Genomic DNA, 15,119 nt, shown 5'->3' on the forward strand with positions numbered 1-15,119 from the left:
TGTGACTTTATATGTCCAAAGTTGCATGACAAGTTGCACAAGTGTGAATGGAGCCGCAAGCAAGCTGGAGTGAAGAGCCCTGGTGGCTTGTTAACACCAGTTGTGCTGGAACTGTACTTGTTGAATGTAGTTTGAAAGCACAAACAAGGCAAATACTTTGTTTTCTATTAGGTCAGTTCACACTACTGCGGTGTGTGCTTAAAAGAAGAATAAAGCATGCAGTACTTTTTTTTCAGGGCAGGGTTGTGTGAAGCAATTCACTGCACTGCATTGTGCTGTGGCTGATATAACTAAATGAAATGCAAATCTGCGCTTCGACTTCCAGCACAACTTCTTTGCAGCACCCCAGTGGCTGTGTTCTAGCGCTGCTCCTGGTCTAAGTGCACCACTATTGTATTCCCCTGATTTTCCATCAACATGATGCTGATCGTCTGATCCATGCGATAGCCCAATAATAGTGTGCTGGACAGATCATCAATGATGCTGCTCACAATCAATACATGGGTCATCACAGAGAAACATATGATTATAAATTATAGACAGTTCTAATACCTAAACTATGCAATATATATGTTAAATACACATCACTGTACTTCCCTATCAACTTCCTTCACAGTGTCTACATTCATGTAAAGAAACTCCTGGAACCCCCTACCTCTCTATCTTCACTCTTCTTCTTCAGTGACAGTCTCTGGGCTCTGGCTCTCTGCAGTGCACTGACTGACCTCAGGCTCACCTCACTGAGTGGATCACATGCTGGCTGGCACGGCGCGTGACGTCTCGACTCTCAGTCTGTGTACTGTGTTGTGTCGGGACAGTGGCGGCCGCGTGCACACTCAGTGGGAGGGATCATCATCGGCGTCGGCGCGCCCGTGACAGTCAGTCGAAGGCTCAGCCTCCAGCCTCAGCCAGTCAGTTTCCCCGCCACGCCAGCCACTGAGCCGCCCCGTGACCGGCGCCGTCGTGACGTCATGCCGCTCACAGCGGCTGAGGCGAGTAACTATCGGACGGACGGACCGTCACTGCCCCAATGCTTAAAGCGGCGCTGCGACTGCGCCGGCCCTTAAAGCGGCCCGGTTATTTACCGGTATCCCGGTAGGCCAGTCCGGCCCTGCTTATATACTGCTGTCATATTCTGTTAGTAAAAAAAACACCCTTTTTGGGCAAAATACACAATTTTACAGCCCTTGCTGCATCTGTTATAAAAACAAGCTTGAAATACTTCAATAATTTTCAGGTTTTGAAAAAACACCCATTTTTGGCAATACCCTCCATCTGGGGCCTCTGCCGCATTAATCAGTGTGCATTTTAAGCTATAAATATAGCTATAATTTTCTGGGTTTTTTAAACCAATCTTTTTGGGCTAAAATACACAATTTTCTAGCCCTTGCTGCATCTGTACGTATCAAATTCAAGCGTTATATACTGCTGTCATATTCTGTTAGTAAAAAAACACCCTTTTTGGGCAAAATACACAATTTTACAGCCCTTGTTGCATCTGTGATAAAAACAAGCTTGAAATACTTCAATAATTTTCAGGCTTTGAAAAAACACCCGTTTTTGGCAATACCCTCCATCTAGGGCCTCTGCTACATTAGTCAGTGTGCATTTTAAGCTATAAATATAGCTATAATTTTCTGGGTTTTTAAAAACACCCTTTTAGGGCTATAATACACAATTTTATAGCCCTTGCTGCATCTGTACGTGTCAAATGCAAGCATTATATACTGCTGTCATATTCTGTTAGTAAAAAAACACCCTTTTTGGGCAAAACACACAATTTTACAGCCCTTGCTGCATCTGTTATAAACAAGCTTGAAATACTTCAATAATTTTCAGGCTTGGAAAAAACACCCATTTTTGGCAATACCCTCCATCTGGGGTCTCTGCCGCATTAGTCAGTGTGCAATTTAAGCTACAAAAACAGCTATAATTTTCTGTCTTTTAAAAAACACCCCTTTTGGGCTAAAATACTTAATATTGCAGCCTTTGCTGCATCTGCCATTGCGAGAAACATCATTTACGTACTGTTGTTCTATTCTGCTATTCAAAAACACCCATTTATGGGATAAAAATTAATTTTCCAGTGTTTGCTGCATGCGTTACTGTGAGATACACCCTTTAGATACTGTTGTTTTTATTCTACTATTCAAAAAACACCCATTTAGGGCAAAAAAAAAATTTTTGCAGCGTTTGCTGCATATGTTACAGTGAAATACACACTTTAGATACTGTTGTTCTATTCTGCTATTCAGAAAACACCCATTTAGGGTAAAAATCTTAAATTGCGGCCTAGTCTGTATCTGTACGTGTGAGATACACCCTTTAGATACTGTTGTTCTATTCTGCTATTCAAAAAACACCCATTTAGGGCAAGATCCTAAATTTGAGAAATATGAGGAGAACGTCAAATAAGAGACGTGGCCCCGGTCGTAGTGCTCCTGTTGCATGGAGAGGATGTGGTCGATCTGTGCCAGCTACACGCACAAGTGAAACACCTTCCTCAGGTACGAGTAGGCGACAGAACCTGCAGCGGTATTTGGTCGGGCCTAATGCGGCTCTACGAATGTTGAGGGCAGAAAAAGTACAGGCGATAGTAGATTGGGTTGCTGACAGTGCCTCCAGTTCCTTCACATTGTCTCCCACCCAGTCTCCTGCTGAAAGACCAGAGTTGGCACCTGCAGCCGATGTCCATCAGTCTTTCACCTCATCCCCTTGCAAATCAGCCAAGCAGTCTGAGCCCCAAGTCATGCAGCAGTCTCTTCTGCTTTTTGATGACTCTGTTAGCAGGGTTTCCCAGGGCCATCCACCTAGCCCTACTCCAGAAGTGGAAGAGATTGAGTGCACTGATGCCCAACCACTTATGTTTCAAGATGAGTACATGGGAGGACCATCGCAGTACGTCTCAGATGATGACGAAACACAGGTGCCAACTGCTGCGACTTTTGGAATTGTGCAGACCGACAAGGAGGGCAGGGGTGAAGACTGGGTGGAAGATGATGTGGAGGACGATGAGGTCCTCGACCCCACATGGAATCAACATCCTGCAGATGACCTGTGTAGTTTGGAGGAAGAGGCAGTGGTCGCACAGAGCCACCAGCACAGCAGAAGAGGGAGCAGGGTGCAAAAGCGGAGCGGCCATCCCCTAGACAGTACGCCTGCTACTGCCAAACGCAGCAAGGGACAGAGCACACCAAAGCCAGCTCCGAGGAGTTCCCTAGCAAGGCAGTTCTTCAGACGATGTGCTGCTGACAAGACATGAGTGGTTTGCACGCTGTGCAATCAGAGCATGAAGCGAGGCTTAAACGTTCTCAACCTGAGCACAACCTGCATGACTAGGCATCTACTGTAAGTGCAAAGCACGAGCTGCAGTGGAGTAGACACCTCAAAAACCAAGAAAGGTCTCTGGCTCCTCCTGCTTCCTCTTCTGCTGCAGTCTCGGCCTCTTCATCCACCTCTGTAGTGTAGTAAACAGAGGATCTGCCAGAAACACCACCACCTGGGTCACCAACCATCTCCACAATGTCCCATAGAAGCGTTCAGCTATCTATCTCCCAAACGCTGGAGTGGAAGAGGAAGTACCCACCTACTCACCCACGACCCCTTGCCCTGAATACCAGCATTTCAAAATTCCTGGCGTTTGAAATGCTGTCATTCCGTCTGGTGGAGACGCAGAGTTTTAAAAGCCTTATGGCGGTGGCTGTCGTACAGTACATCGTGCCTAGCCGCCACTACTTTTCCAGGCAAGCCATCCCTTCCCTGCACAACCAAGTGGGGGACAAAATCAGGTGTGCACTGCGCAACATCATCTGTGGCAAGGTCCACCTAACTACGGATATGTGGACCAGTAAGCACGGTCAGGGACGTTATATCTCCCTAACAGCACAGTGGGTAAATGCAGTGGCGGATGGGCCTGAGGCGGATAGCAATTTGGCGCATGTCCTTCCACCACTGAGGATTGCAGGGCACTTCAGTTTGCCTCCTGTTGCTAACTCCTCCTACTCCGCTTCCTCATCTTCTACTGCCTCCTCATCCGGTCAGCGAAACACCTTCACCACCAACTTCAGCACAGCCAGGGGTAAACAACAGCAGGCAGTTTTAAAACTTGCCATTTGGGTGAAAAACCCCACACTGCGCAGTGTTGTGGAGGGGCATGGAACAACAGACCGATGAGTGGTTGGTGCCAGTGAGCCTCAAGCCCAGCCTGGTGGTGTGTGATAATGAGTGAAATCCCGTAGCAGCTCTGGGCCTAGCCGGTTAGACGCACATCCCTTGCCTGGCGCATGTGCTGAATTTGGTGGTGCAGAGGTTCCTTAAAAATTACCCCGATATGTCAGAGCTGCTGCAGAAAGTGTGGGCTGTCTGTGCGCACTTTCGGCGTTCTCACCCTGTTGCTGCTCGCCTGTCAGCGCTGCAGCGTAAATTCGGGCTTCCCGCTCACCGCCTCATATGTGACGTGCCCACAAGGTGGGCGATAGTGGAGTTTCAGCTGCAGCAGGCACGCGTGAGTCGCTCTGCGGAACAGCACCACTTCACCACCAATAACTGGGCCTCTATGCGAGACCTGTGTGCCTTGTTGCGCTGTTTCGAGTACTCCACCAACATGGCCAGTGCCGATGATGCCGTTCTCATCGTTACTATCCAACTTCTATGCCTCCTTGAAAAAACGCTTCGGGCGATGATGGAAGAGGATGTGGCACAGGAGGAGGAGGAGGAGGAGGAAGAGGGATCATTTCCAAGGCTTTCAGGGCAGTCATTCACAAGTGGCTCATAGGGTGGGTTCCTGCACCCACAAACGCCAGGTACACAATTGTCCAGCAAGGGCACATCCACTTTGTCATCTGGAGGATGACAAAGTGGAGGATGAGGAGGAGAGGATGGAGGAGGAAGAACCATGTTCACAGCAGGGTGGCACCCAGACCAGCTCATGGCCATCACTTGTGCGTGGCTGGGGGGATACAGAGGACACAGATGATACACCCCCCCACAGAGGACAGCTTTTCGTTGCCTCTGGGCAGCCTGGCACACATGAGCGATTACATGCTGCAGTGTCTCCGCAACGACCGCCGAGTTGCCCACATTCTAACTTGTGCTGATTACTGGGTGGCCACGCTGCTTGATTCCCATTACAAGGACAATGTACCATCCTTAATTCCCTCACTGGAGCGTGATTGTAAGATGCACAAGTACAAGCGCACACTGGTAGACGCGCTGCTGGTGGCATTCCCACCTGACAGAGGGGGCACAGTGGAAGCACAAAGCGAAGGCAGGGGAGGAGGAAGAGGTTGCCAATGCAGCCGGGGCACCGCCAGCACCTCAGAAGGCAGGGTTAGCATGGCCTAAATGTGGAAAAGCTTTGTCAGCACGCCACAACAACCAGCACCACCAGCTGATATGGAACGTCTTAGCAGGAGGCAGCATTTCACAAACATGGTGGAGCAGTATGTGTGCACACGCCTACACGTACTGAATGACGGGTCTGCCCCCTTTACTGGGTCTCCAAATTGGGCACATGGCCTGAGCTTGCCCTTTATGCCTTGGAGGTGCTGGCCTGCCCTGCAGCCAGTGTATTATCTGAACGTGTATTTAGCACGGCAGGGGGCGTTATCACAGACAAGCGCAGCCGCCTGTCCAGAGCCAATGTGGACAAGCTCACATTCATTAAAATGAACCAGGCATGGATCCCACAGGACTTTTCCGTACCTTGTGCAGAATAGACATGTATACCGGCCTTACCCAGCCATTGTTGTATTTTTGATCTTTCTCACTCTTATGGGGTGTACCCTAATTTAAAAAAAAATAAAATTAAAAACAAAAACCAGTGTTGGCTACCACGTCCTCCTTTTTCTGGCATTTGCAGCCCTCTAGCCCTTTCCATTACTTTTTTAGAGCCATTTTAGTGCTCAAAAGTTCAGATCCCCATTGACTTCAATGGGGTTCGGGGTTAAGTTTGGGTCCCGAACTCAAACTTTTTTGCGAAGTTTGCCAAACCCGTTAAACCCAAACATCCAGGTGTCCGCTCAACTCTAAATGTAATCAGGCAACCCCTGACCTGATGGGGTAATTGGATCAGGAGGGGGATGTGCTCATGTGTGTATAAATTGAGTGTGAAACTGTTCAATAAAGGTGAAGATTCCAGTACAAGCTTAGTTGTCGACTAGCTTTGTATGGGGCGGCTGGGAAAATCTGATATTTATGTTCTCAACTGGGAGGAAGCCATATACTGACGGAAGTCCACAAGCACAGTGTGAGTTGCGGTTCCGTTACACTGCCGGAGGTGAAGGACACAGGGGACAGTCAGGGATGATCAGTGCGGCGATGAGGACAGTTGCTAGTACCGATCTTCCTGTATGATTTTTCAGCTGACAGCCGCCGAAGAGAGAGCAGGAGAAGCGGCTGTCAGCTGAAAAGTCATACAGGGAGATCAGTGCTAGCAACTGTCCTCACCGCCGCACTGATCATCCCTGACTGTCAACCAGGAGATTATCCATGGGTGCAGGGTGAGTCACAGTGGGCCCCCCCTGCACACACGGATTATATACCATTGATGATCAGGGACATTGGGGTGGCTGGCATCGCACTGACAGGCTGCTGTACACTTACAGGCTGCTGCATTGGTTCTCTCTGCTCTAACAGTGAGAGCAGAGAGAACTGATCTTTACTTTTACTTTACATTATTTACTATGTGATTGCTGTGAATGGACACAGTCAGGGGTGAACTGACCATTCGGGCACTCCGGGCACTGCCCGAGGGCTCATGGTCAGTAGGGGGCCCCAGTAGCCGGGACAGTCACACATTCTAGAAGATGTCCCACTACAGCCCCTCCCGCTTCGGTTTATGAATGGACAGGAGCCTCTATGTCCTGTTCATTCATTTGCAGTGCAGATGAGGCTACAGAGAAAGGGATTGGGGAATGTGTCCCTTTCTCTGTCTCAAAAGTGAGACTAATATCCCACCAAAGCCACCCACCAATGTTGTGAAAAACATTTAAAAATATTAATTAAATTTAGTTAAAATAAAGAAACATTTGTAAAAATCGGACTTATAATTCTAATCAGAATAAAAAGCCTCGCCCAATATGTGGCATTAGTTAGCCACACCCACTGTATGCTGCAGTGCACTATGCACGCCACAGGTCACCTTTTCTCTGGTAGGGGCCTCCAGTGCATTACTTTGCCCATGATGCTGTTTAGGTGGCACTGCCCATGAGAGGCTCCTGGTACCTTTACTGGCTCACAAACTTTAAGTCTCTTGCCACTCTGGATGTCGCCAAGCTAGGTGCCTCTCCATGTGGGGCTGCCGCCTTAAAGGATTGTAAAGGTGGAAGGTTTTTTATCTTTATGCATTCTATGCATTAAGATAAAAAGCCTTCTGTGGTCAGTGGCCTCCCCAGCCCCTCTAATACTTACCTGAGCCCCATCCCTGTCCAGCATTGCCCATGAGTCCCTCGGCCTTCTAGGACTCTGCCTCTTGATTGGCTGAGACACACATTGTCTCCTACGGCTGTCAATCAAAGTAAGTTGGCCAATGAGGAGAGAGAGGGGTCAGGTCCAAACCACAGCTCCGTGTCTGAATGGACACACAGAGCTGCAGCTCAGCAGCCCCCATAGTAAGCTGCTTGCTGTGGGGGCACTCAACTGGAGGGAGGGGCTAGGAGCAGAAAAGAGGGACCCGAGAAGAGGGAGATCGGGGTTGCTCTGTGCAAAACCAACTACACAGAGGAGGTAAGTATAACACGTTTGTTATTTAAAAAGAAAAAAGAGAAAGGTGGCTGCCGTGCGGTGGCCATCTTTAAACCTGGGGGCCCCAAGAACCCCTAGTGCCCGGGGGCCCAATGAGTTGTCAGTCCGCCCCTGGACACAGTAATCACATGATAAAACACCATGTAATCACTGGGACACAGGAGTAATGTGATCTGTGTCAAGGTGACATGTGGATCTCCGGGCTCCTGGGTGTGCGCTCTGTGAGCCGCACATGAGCCGCTGAAACTGGGTGACGTACAGGCATGGTGATTGTACATGTGGATTTTCCAAACAGCAATCATTTACCTGTGCAGGAGAAGAAAGCCATGATGAGAAAGTAATAGAAGTGGTGTTGAAATTGATTTAACACTTGTAAAAAAAACACTTTATCTGCAACTTGTCCCCTTTCTGTCTGCAACATGACCCCTCACCACTCTATAAAAATGGAAAAAATAAGTTTTGGCTTTGGCTACTTTTTGGAGGATGAGGTGAGAGTGGAATAATTTTGCATCTGATACTTCTCTGATTGCAGCAATGTTAAAGTAGATGTAAATTTTAACCGAATTTCATTTAGTTTGCTAAAGCACTAAAACTGAGTACACACGATACAACTTTTGTTGTTTGATTTCCTTTAGATATAAGCCCCGTACACACGTAGCGATCGTCGGCCGAACGATCAGCCGTCTTTTGTCCAGGGCTGTCGTATCTGTTGAAAAGTGCTAAAGACTGCACACGAATTTTGTCGGCCAACAATAGCCGACTGCAGAAGTGATGTCATGTGATGGTTAACTTTCTGTGTGTTTTTTCTTTTCTGAGCATGCCCAGTCTTGCTAATCTGCTCTTTGTCGGCCGAAATCTGTACTGACTGGCGAACAATCGGCCATTCTGGTGACGGCCAACAAATATTTTAAAGTCTGCACGACAGATTCTGTTCGGCCGAAAATGCGCTGTCATACTAACAAGCCTACAATCGGCCGATCGGTCGGCGGCCGAATATTTACGGCCGACAATCGGTACGTGTGAGGGCTTTACCTTCAACTATGTAGTGTAATGGGCAATACACACTATAAGATTTTCTGAAGACTTTTTCCTTTAGACTTACCAAAACCATATAATATGAGGTCAAACCTAAACACTTTCAATTTGTATGCAATCTGGCAGGCCCTTGCACTACATAGAAAAGGTAAATCTGAAGGAAATCTAACCACAAAAGTTGGATAGTGTGTATCCAGCTTAAGGGCCGGCCTGACCACATACAAATTGAAAGTGTTTAGGTCTGACCTCATATTATATGGTTTTGGTAAATCTAAAGAAAAAAATCTAAAGAAGATTGTATTGTGTGGTTGCCCAGCTTTAGCAGTAAACAATTGCTTTGTGTAATGAAAATATATATGAATAAACATTTTCATCCTTTGTCACATTTCAGTGCTGCTAATGTCATCCAGTCTCTTTGCAGGCACTTTCTGTCTACACATACTCCAGTGATGACTACTTAGTATTTCTCATGCAGGTTTCCTGATGGTGACAATAGTGGACAGTGTCGTAATCTTTGTTGAAATAGTTACTTGCAGTCTTCATTGGAGGCTTGGGTGACAATGCTGGAGCATAATTTTAAGAGTATCTGAAAAAGGACTTACATGGCAGGGTCACTAGGTATTCCAATTAAAGTTGCAGATTTAATATAATTTGGTTTACATTAAAGCTGAAGTGTGAGAAAAAACTTTATTGGAATATTAGCTAGGTTTCAGTAAGGTACCTCAATTATTGCGTTCCACATTGGTGGCTGCTTCTTTTAAGAAGAATATTACATGCAGTCCCTGATATTGATATCACCACTGAAGTTCGGGTGGTGAAACAGACATTCAGAGCTGGAACACCGGGATCACAGTGAGCTGCTTACTGTGCAGCTCATCCATTCAGAAAACATCTTGTATGCTGTTGGATGATTTCATGGTGTTCTATAATTGGACAAGCAGCATTTGTTACCTCGTCCAGTCACAGAATGCCTTATAGCCTTTAAAAATGGCTTTACATTATACATATACTTTAAAATTTCACATTTAATTGACCAATTCCAGTTTTTAAAACAAAAAGTGTATGGATCTGTACTTACTGCTTGCATTACATGAGAGAGGTGTGTTGCCCTTTAACACACTACCTTGTTAGGTGCCTATTATCATTTATTATTACCATACAGGATTTATATAGTGCTAACAGTTTGTGCAGTGCTTTACAACATGGGGCAGACAGTACAATAACAATACAATTCAATACAGGAGGAATGAGAGGGTTCTGCTTCCAATCTAAAAGGGAGGGTCAAGAAATACAAAAGGTAATAACTGTGTGGGATGAGCTGATGGAGAAAATAGGAGTACAGTTGTTAGGTGGAGGCAAGATAGGCTTCTCTGAAGAGAAAGGTTTTCAGAGATCGTCGCCTAAACATGGACAGAGTAGAAGATAGTCAAACAGATTGAGGTAGGGAATTCTATAGGATGGGAGAGGCTCCGGAGCAGGACCATCTTACTGAATGGGCACGCTGGGCAGTTGCCCGGGGGCCCCACTTGCCCGGGGGGCCCGACCTGCCCAGCGACTAAGCCAAGCATTAGTCCCGATTCCTGTGTGCATCCCGCAGTCGAACTTAGCAGGTGGCAAGCGTCTGTTGGCCCTGCACTGCTGTCAGGCCACTTGGGCCATGGAGGTGGGGGGCCCACAACTGCAGGAATGCCTGTCAGCCTCCACGGGAACAGGCACACACAGGACAGTGGAGTCTGACTCCCGTCTGTGTGTGTTCCCGTAACCGCTGTGCATTTTTTCCCCCATGTCTCTGACTATTATGGATATGCTTCAAATGTTTTTATTGTCCTATTTTTTTTTTGTCCTATTTTTGATATCAATAAACAGATTTTATTGTTTCTCATCTACAACCAGAAGTGCGGCTCTTTTCCTTCTTACACCTCTGTTCCCGGACCCAGCCATCGAACTTGGAAGCTGTCATTAGCCTGGCACTGCTGTACCAGTAAATATCGCCTTATCGATAATTTGTATTTTTATTCTCGGCGGTGATTGTGTAGGCAGGACCCCAGTGCACTGCATTGCCCGGGGCCCTTTATTGCTCTTAAGATGGCACTGCTCCGGAGAGGTCCTGGAGGTGAGCATGGGAGGAGGTGACAAAGGAGGTCTTGGAAGGAACAAAGAGAATGATTTGGTGAAATTCATAGTAAAAGTGAAACTGCAATCAAGGAGGTGTCAGCCCACAGTGTATATAACTATGATGAAAACTCCAGTTGCTATCTTCGCTGTTTAGAAAAACCAAAAAACAAGATGCTCTGCTGGATTTCGGCATGTCTGTTGGCTTCCCTACTGCTTCCAAATGGTAAGTTTGACCTATGAAAGAGAAATCAGTGCAGGTAATTAAAGGTATTTTTCGTAACATAAATGCTTAAAGACCAGACTCATGTTTGCATTGTAAGTTTTAAATAGTTTATCAGCAAATAATGTTTTTACTTTGTAAAACATCCATCTAAATCTGAGGTTATTTTTTATGACACATATGGCTTTATACAAGTGGTGGTTTGTCTATTATTACTAAATGACACTTGTCTGATTTTTAAATATTTAATAAGTTTAATAAAGTGTGATGTAAGCAACTCACAGGCAATTTTCTCGATCTCTGCTTCTCCACCTCTGAGGTGTCGATAGCACAAAGAGAAGTAGAAAATGGCTGCTATGGGGGGGGGCTATTATTTCCCCTGCTTCCTCTCTCATGCCACCCCTGTAAAAGTTAAAACAGGTTATAGGGGCTGCTGAGTGGTGACAGAGGAAGCAGAGATTACTCCGCACATCGCGGCCGTTTCCCCCTTTTTTTTCTGCTATCAGCACTTGTGCGTGTATAATATATATATATATATATAGTATCTCAAAAAGTGAGTACACCCCTCACATTTTTGTAAATATTTTGATATATCTTTTCATGTGACAACACTGAAGAAATTACAATGCTACAATGTAAAGTAGTGAGTGTACAGCTTGTATAACAGTGTAAATCTGCTGTCCCCTAAAAAAACCTCAACACACAGCCATTAATGTCTAAACTGCTGGCAACAAAAGTGAGTACACCTCTAAGTTAAAGTGTCCAAATTGGGCCCAAAGTGTCAATATTTTGTGTTGCCACCATTATTTTCTAGCACTGCCTTAACCCTCTTGGGCATGGAGTTCACCAGAGCTTCACAGGTTGCCACTGGAGTTTTCTTCCACTCCTCTATGATGACATCACAGAGCTGGTGGATGTTAGGACCTTGCGCTCCTCCACCTTCCATTTGAGGATGCCCCACAGATGCTCAATAGGGTTTAGGTCTGGAGACATGCTTAGCCAGTCCATCACCTTTACCCTCAGCTTCTTTAGCCAGGCAGTGGTTGTCTTGGAGGTGTGTTTGAGGTCATTATCATGTTGGAATACTGCCCTGCAGCCCAGTCTCTGAAGGGAGGGGATCATGCTCTGCTTCAGTATGTCACAGTACATGTTGGCATTCATGGTTCCCTCAATGAACTGCAGCTCCCCGGTGCCGCAGCACTCATGCAGCCCCAGACCATGACACTCCCACCACCATGCTTGACTGTAGGCAAGACACACTTGTCTTTGTACTCCTCACCTGTTTGCCGCCACACACGCTTGACACCATCGGAACCAAATAAATTTATCTTGGTCTCATCAGACCACAGGACATGGTTCCAGTAATCCATGTCCTTAGTCTGCTTGTCTTCAGCAAACTGTTTATGGACTTTCTTGTGCATCATATATAGAAGAGGCTTCCTTCTGGGATGACAGCCATGCACACCAATTTGATGCAGTGTGCGGCATATGGTCTGAGCGCTGACAGGCTGACCCCCCACCCCTTCAACCTCTGCAGCAATACTGGCAGCACTCATACGTCAATTTCCCAAAGACAACCTCTGGATATGACACTGAGAACGTGCACTCAACTTCTTTGGTCTACCGTGGCAATTCTGTTTTTCAGATCCTCAGAGAGATGAGAGGGGGAGAGCGAGAGAGAGAGAGAGAGAGAGAGAGAGAGGGGGGGGGAGAGAGAGAGAGGGGGGGAGAGAGAGAGCGGGGGGGAGATAGAGAGAGAGAGAGGGGGAGAGAGAGAGAGAGAGAGAGAGAGAGAGAGAGAGAGGGAGAGGGAAGAGGGAGAGGGAGAGAGAGATTGTATAGTGAGTGTGTGTGTGTGTCCATTTACAAATAATTGTGTTTTTATTCATATCAGTGCATTTCAGTGTTACTTATTGGCTATATAAATATATTCTGTTACAAATGTCACAGGAATGCTTGATATAAATAAAATCATAACTACAGAGAGAATGATAGCTGTGCTGTGTTCTCCCCCCTCCTGTCATAACAGCGATCCTCCATAGAGCAGAAGTCACAGGATGGCTGTTAGATCGGACAGTACACAGTTCACCACCCCCTACCCTCATTTTTTTCTCCCGGGTAATTCACCAGGCTGCCTCCAGCCTCCTTGTCCCCGGCCCTGAGTGCGGGGATGGGGAGAGGAGTTCCACGACCAAGCACAATGTCGATGGGGGGGGGGGGGAGCACAAATGAAATCTAGGGTGGGATTCACTTCTCTCTTCCAAGAAGATTTTTTGCACTATTTTTGCACTATTTTTTCACTTTTAAAACTTATTCTATATATTTCATCTATGGACTTTGTGTAACACTAAACATCTTTTACGGACTTTTTTACTGGATCACTTATATGAATCTAGTTATATCACATATTAATTTATTTAATCACCAGATATCACTTATTTATTGAAGTTTGTTTACATATCAACACTTGGGAATTTTTTAGACACCTTTACCATTTATTTATTTTTATTCTTGTACTTCACCTGGTACCAACCACTATATATTTATTATATTTTTCACCTGGATACCTCTATATTTATATTCCAAGTATTTATATAGCACCACCACTGCCACCTAGTGTTTAAATTTATTTATGCTTTTTAATTAGCAGTAGTCACTTTAATCTATCTTTCACCACATCACTTATTAATGTTTTATCACAGATAATATTTTTGTATTTTATCCATTTATTGGTTTAGGGCAATCGTCTTCAATCACTTTAGTTTTGCACCATATCATCTATTAATGTTTTATCACAATTAATGTTTGTGAATTTATCTATTTATTGGTCTAGTATTAATTGCCCTTAACCGGTAGGCGTTTACTAATAATATCATTTGTGGATTAAATTGTGGTGTACTGCTTATATTTGCCTAGTGTGTATAAGGAACATTTTTTCTCCCATATATCTATTTATATCATTTGGCAGCGCCAATATACCCTACTATTTTATATAAAGACTAGGGATGACCGAACTTTTGAAAAGTTCAGTTCGACCAGAACACCTGAATTTCCCGAAAGTTCTGTTCGGATTCCAGAACCCCATTGAAATCAATGGGACCCGATCTTCAGGAATCAAAAAACACCATTTTGAAGCCCTAAAACCCAATAAATGCCCCTAAAAAGTGCATAGGGTTCTGGGTCATGCCCCAGGGACTATGAATCAGGCAAAAAAAGTTCTTAAAAATTGTCGTTTTTTGATAGAGAGCCAATTATTGAAAAATTTATTGAAAAAAAAATGAGATTTGCAGAAAAAACAGATTATTTTTCTTAGAATTTCAGTAGCGCAGGGATGGTGTTACCCTCCTTTCACACCTGGGCGTTTTTGTTTCAGGCGTTTTTTGGGCGTTTGGAGGCAGGCATGACATCTGAACTTCTGTATAGGGGTATATATATATATATATATATATATATATGTGTGTGTGTGTATATATATATATATATATATATATATATATATATACATATATACACATATATATATACTGTGTATATATATATATATATATATATATATATATATATATACCCCTAGCCCAAAATCTGCACAGTGGGGTCACCCTGACATGGCAGAGTTTGGTCACCCAGGCATGGCAGAGTCAGCTAAACTACACTACGGTCACCCTGACATGGCAGAGTTCGGTCACCCTGGTATGGCAGAGTCAGCTAAACTACACTAAGGTCACCCTGGCTGACATGGCAGAGTTCGGTCACCCTGGTATGGCAGAGTCAGCTAAACTACACTACGGTCACCCTGGCTGACATGGCAGAGTTCGGTCACCCTGGTATGGCAGAGTCAGCTAAACTACACTAAGGTCACCCTGGCTGACATGGCAGAGTTCGGTCACCCTGGTATGGCAGAGTCAGCTAAACTACACTACGGTCACCCTGGCTGACATGGCAGAGTTCGGTCACCCAGGCATGGCAGAGTAGGTCACCCTAAACTCCGGTCACCCTGACACTTAAA

At 45.5% G+C, this 15,119-nt stretch overlaps 1 protein-coding gene across 1 annotated transcript in view; it reads left to right on the forward strand.

Annotated features, from left to right (window-relative positions):
* Positions 1-15,119, forward strand: part of LOC309544214 (uncharacterized protein) — a 133,726-nt gene that overhangs the window by 71,347 nt on the left and 47,260 nt on the right. Inside the window, exon 8 of the mRNA XM_082243097.1 lies at positions 10,962-11,116. Within this exon, the coding sequence (XP_082099223.1) occupies positions 10,962-11,116 (155 nt within the window). The remainder of the gene's footprint in view (positions 1-10,961; positions 11,117-15,119) is intronic.

Source organism: Pelophylax lessonae (assembly GCF_965119305.1).
Source record: "Pelophylax lessonae genome assembly, chromosome: 1".
Taxonomy (NCBI): Eukaryota; Metazoa; Chordata; class Amphibia; order Anura; family Ranidae; genus Pelophylax; species Pelophylax lessonae.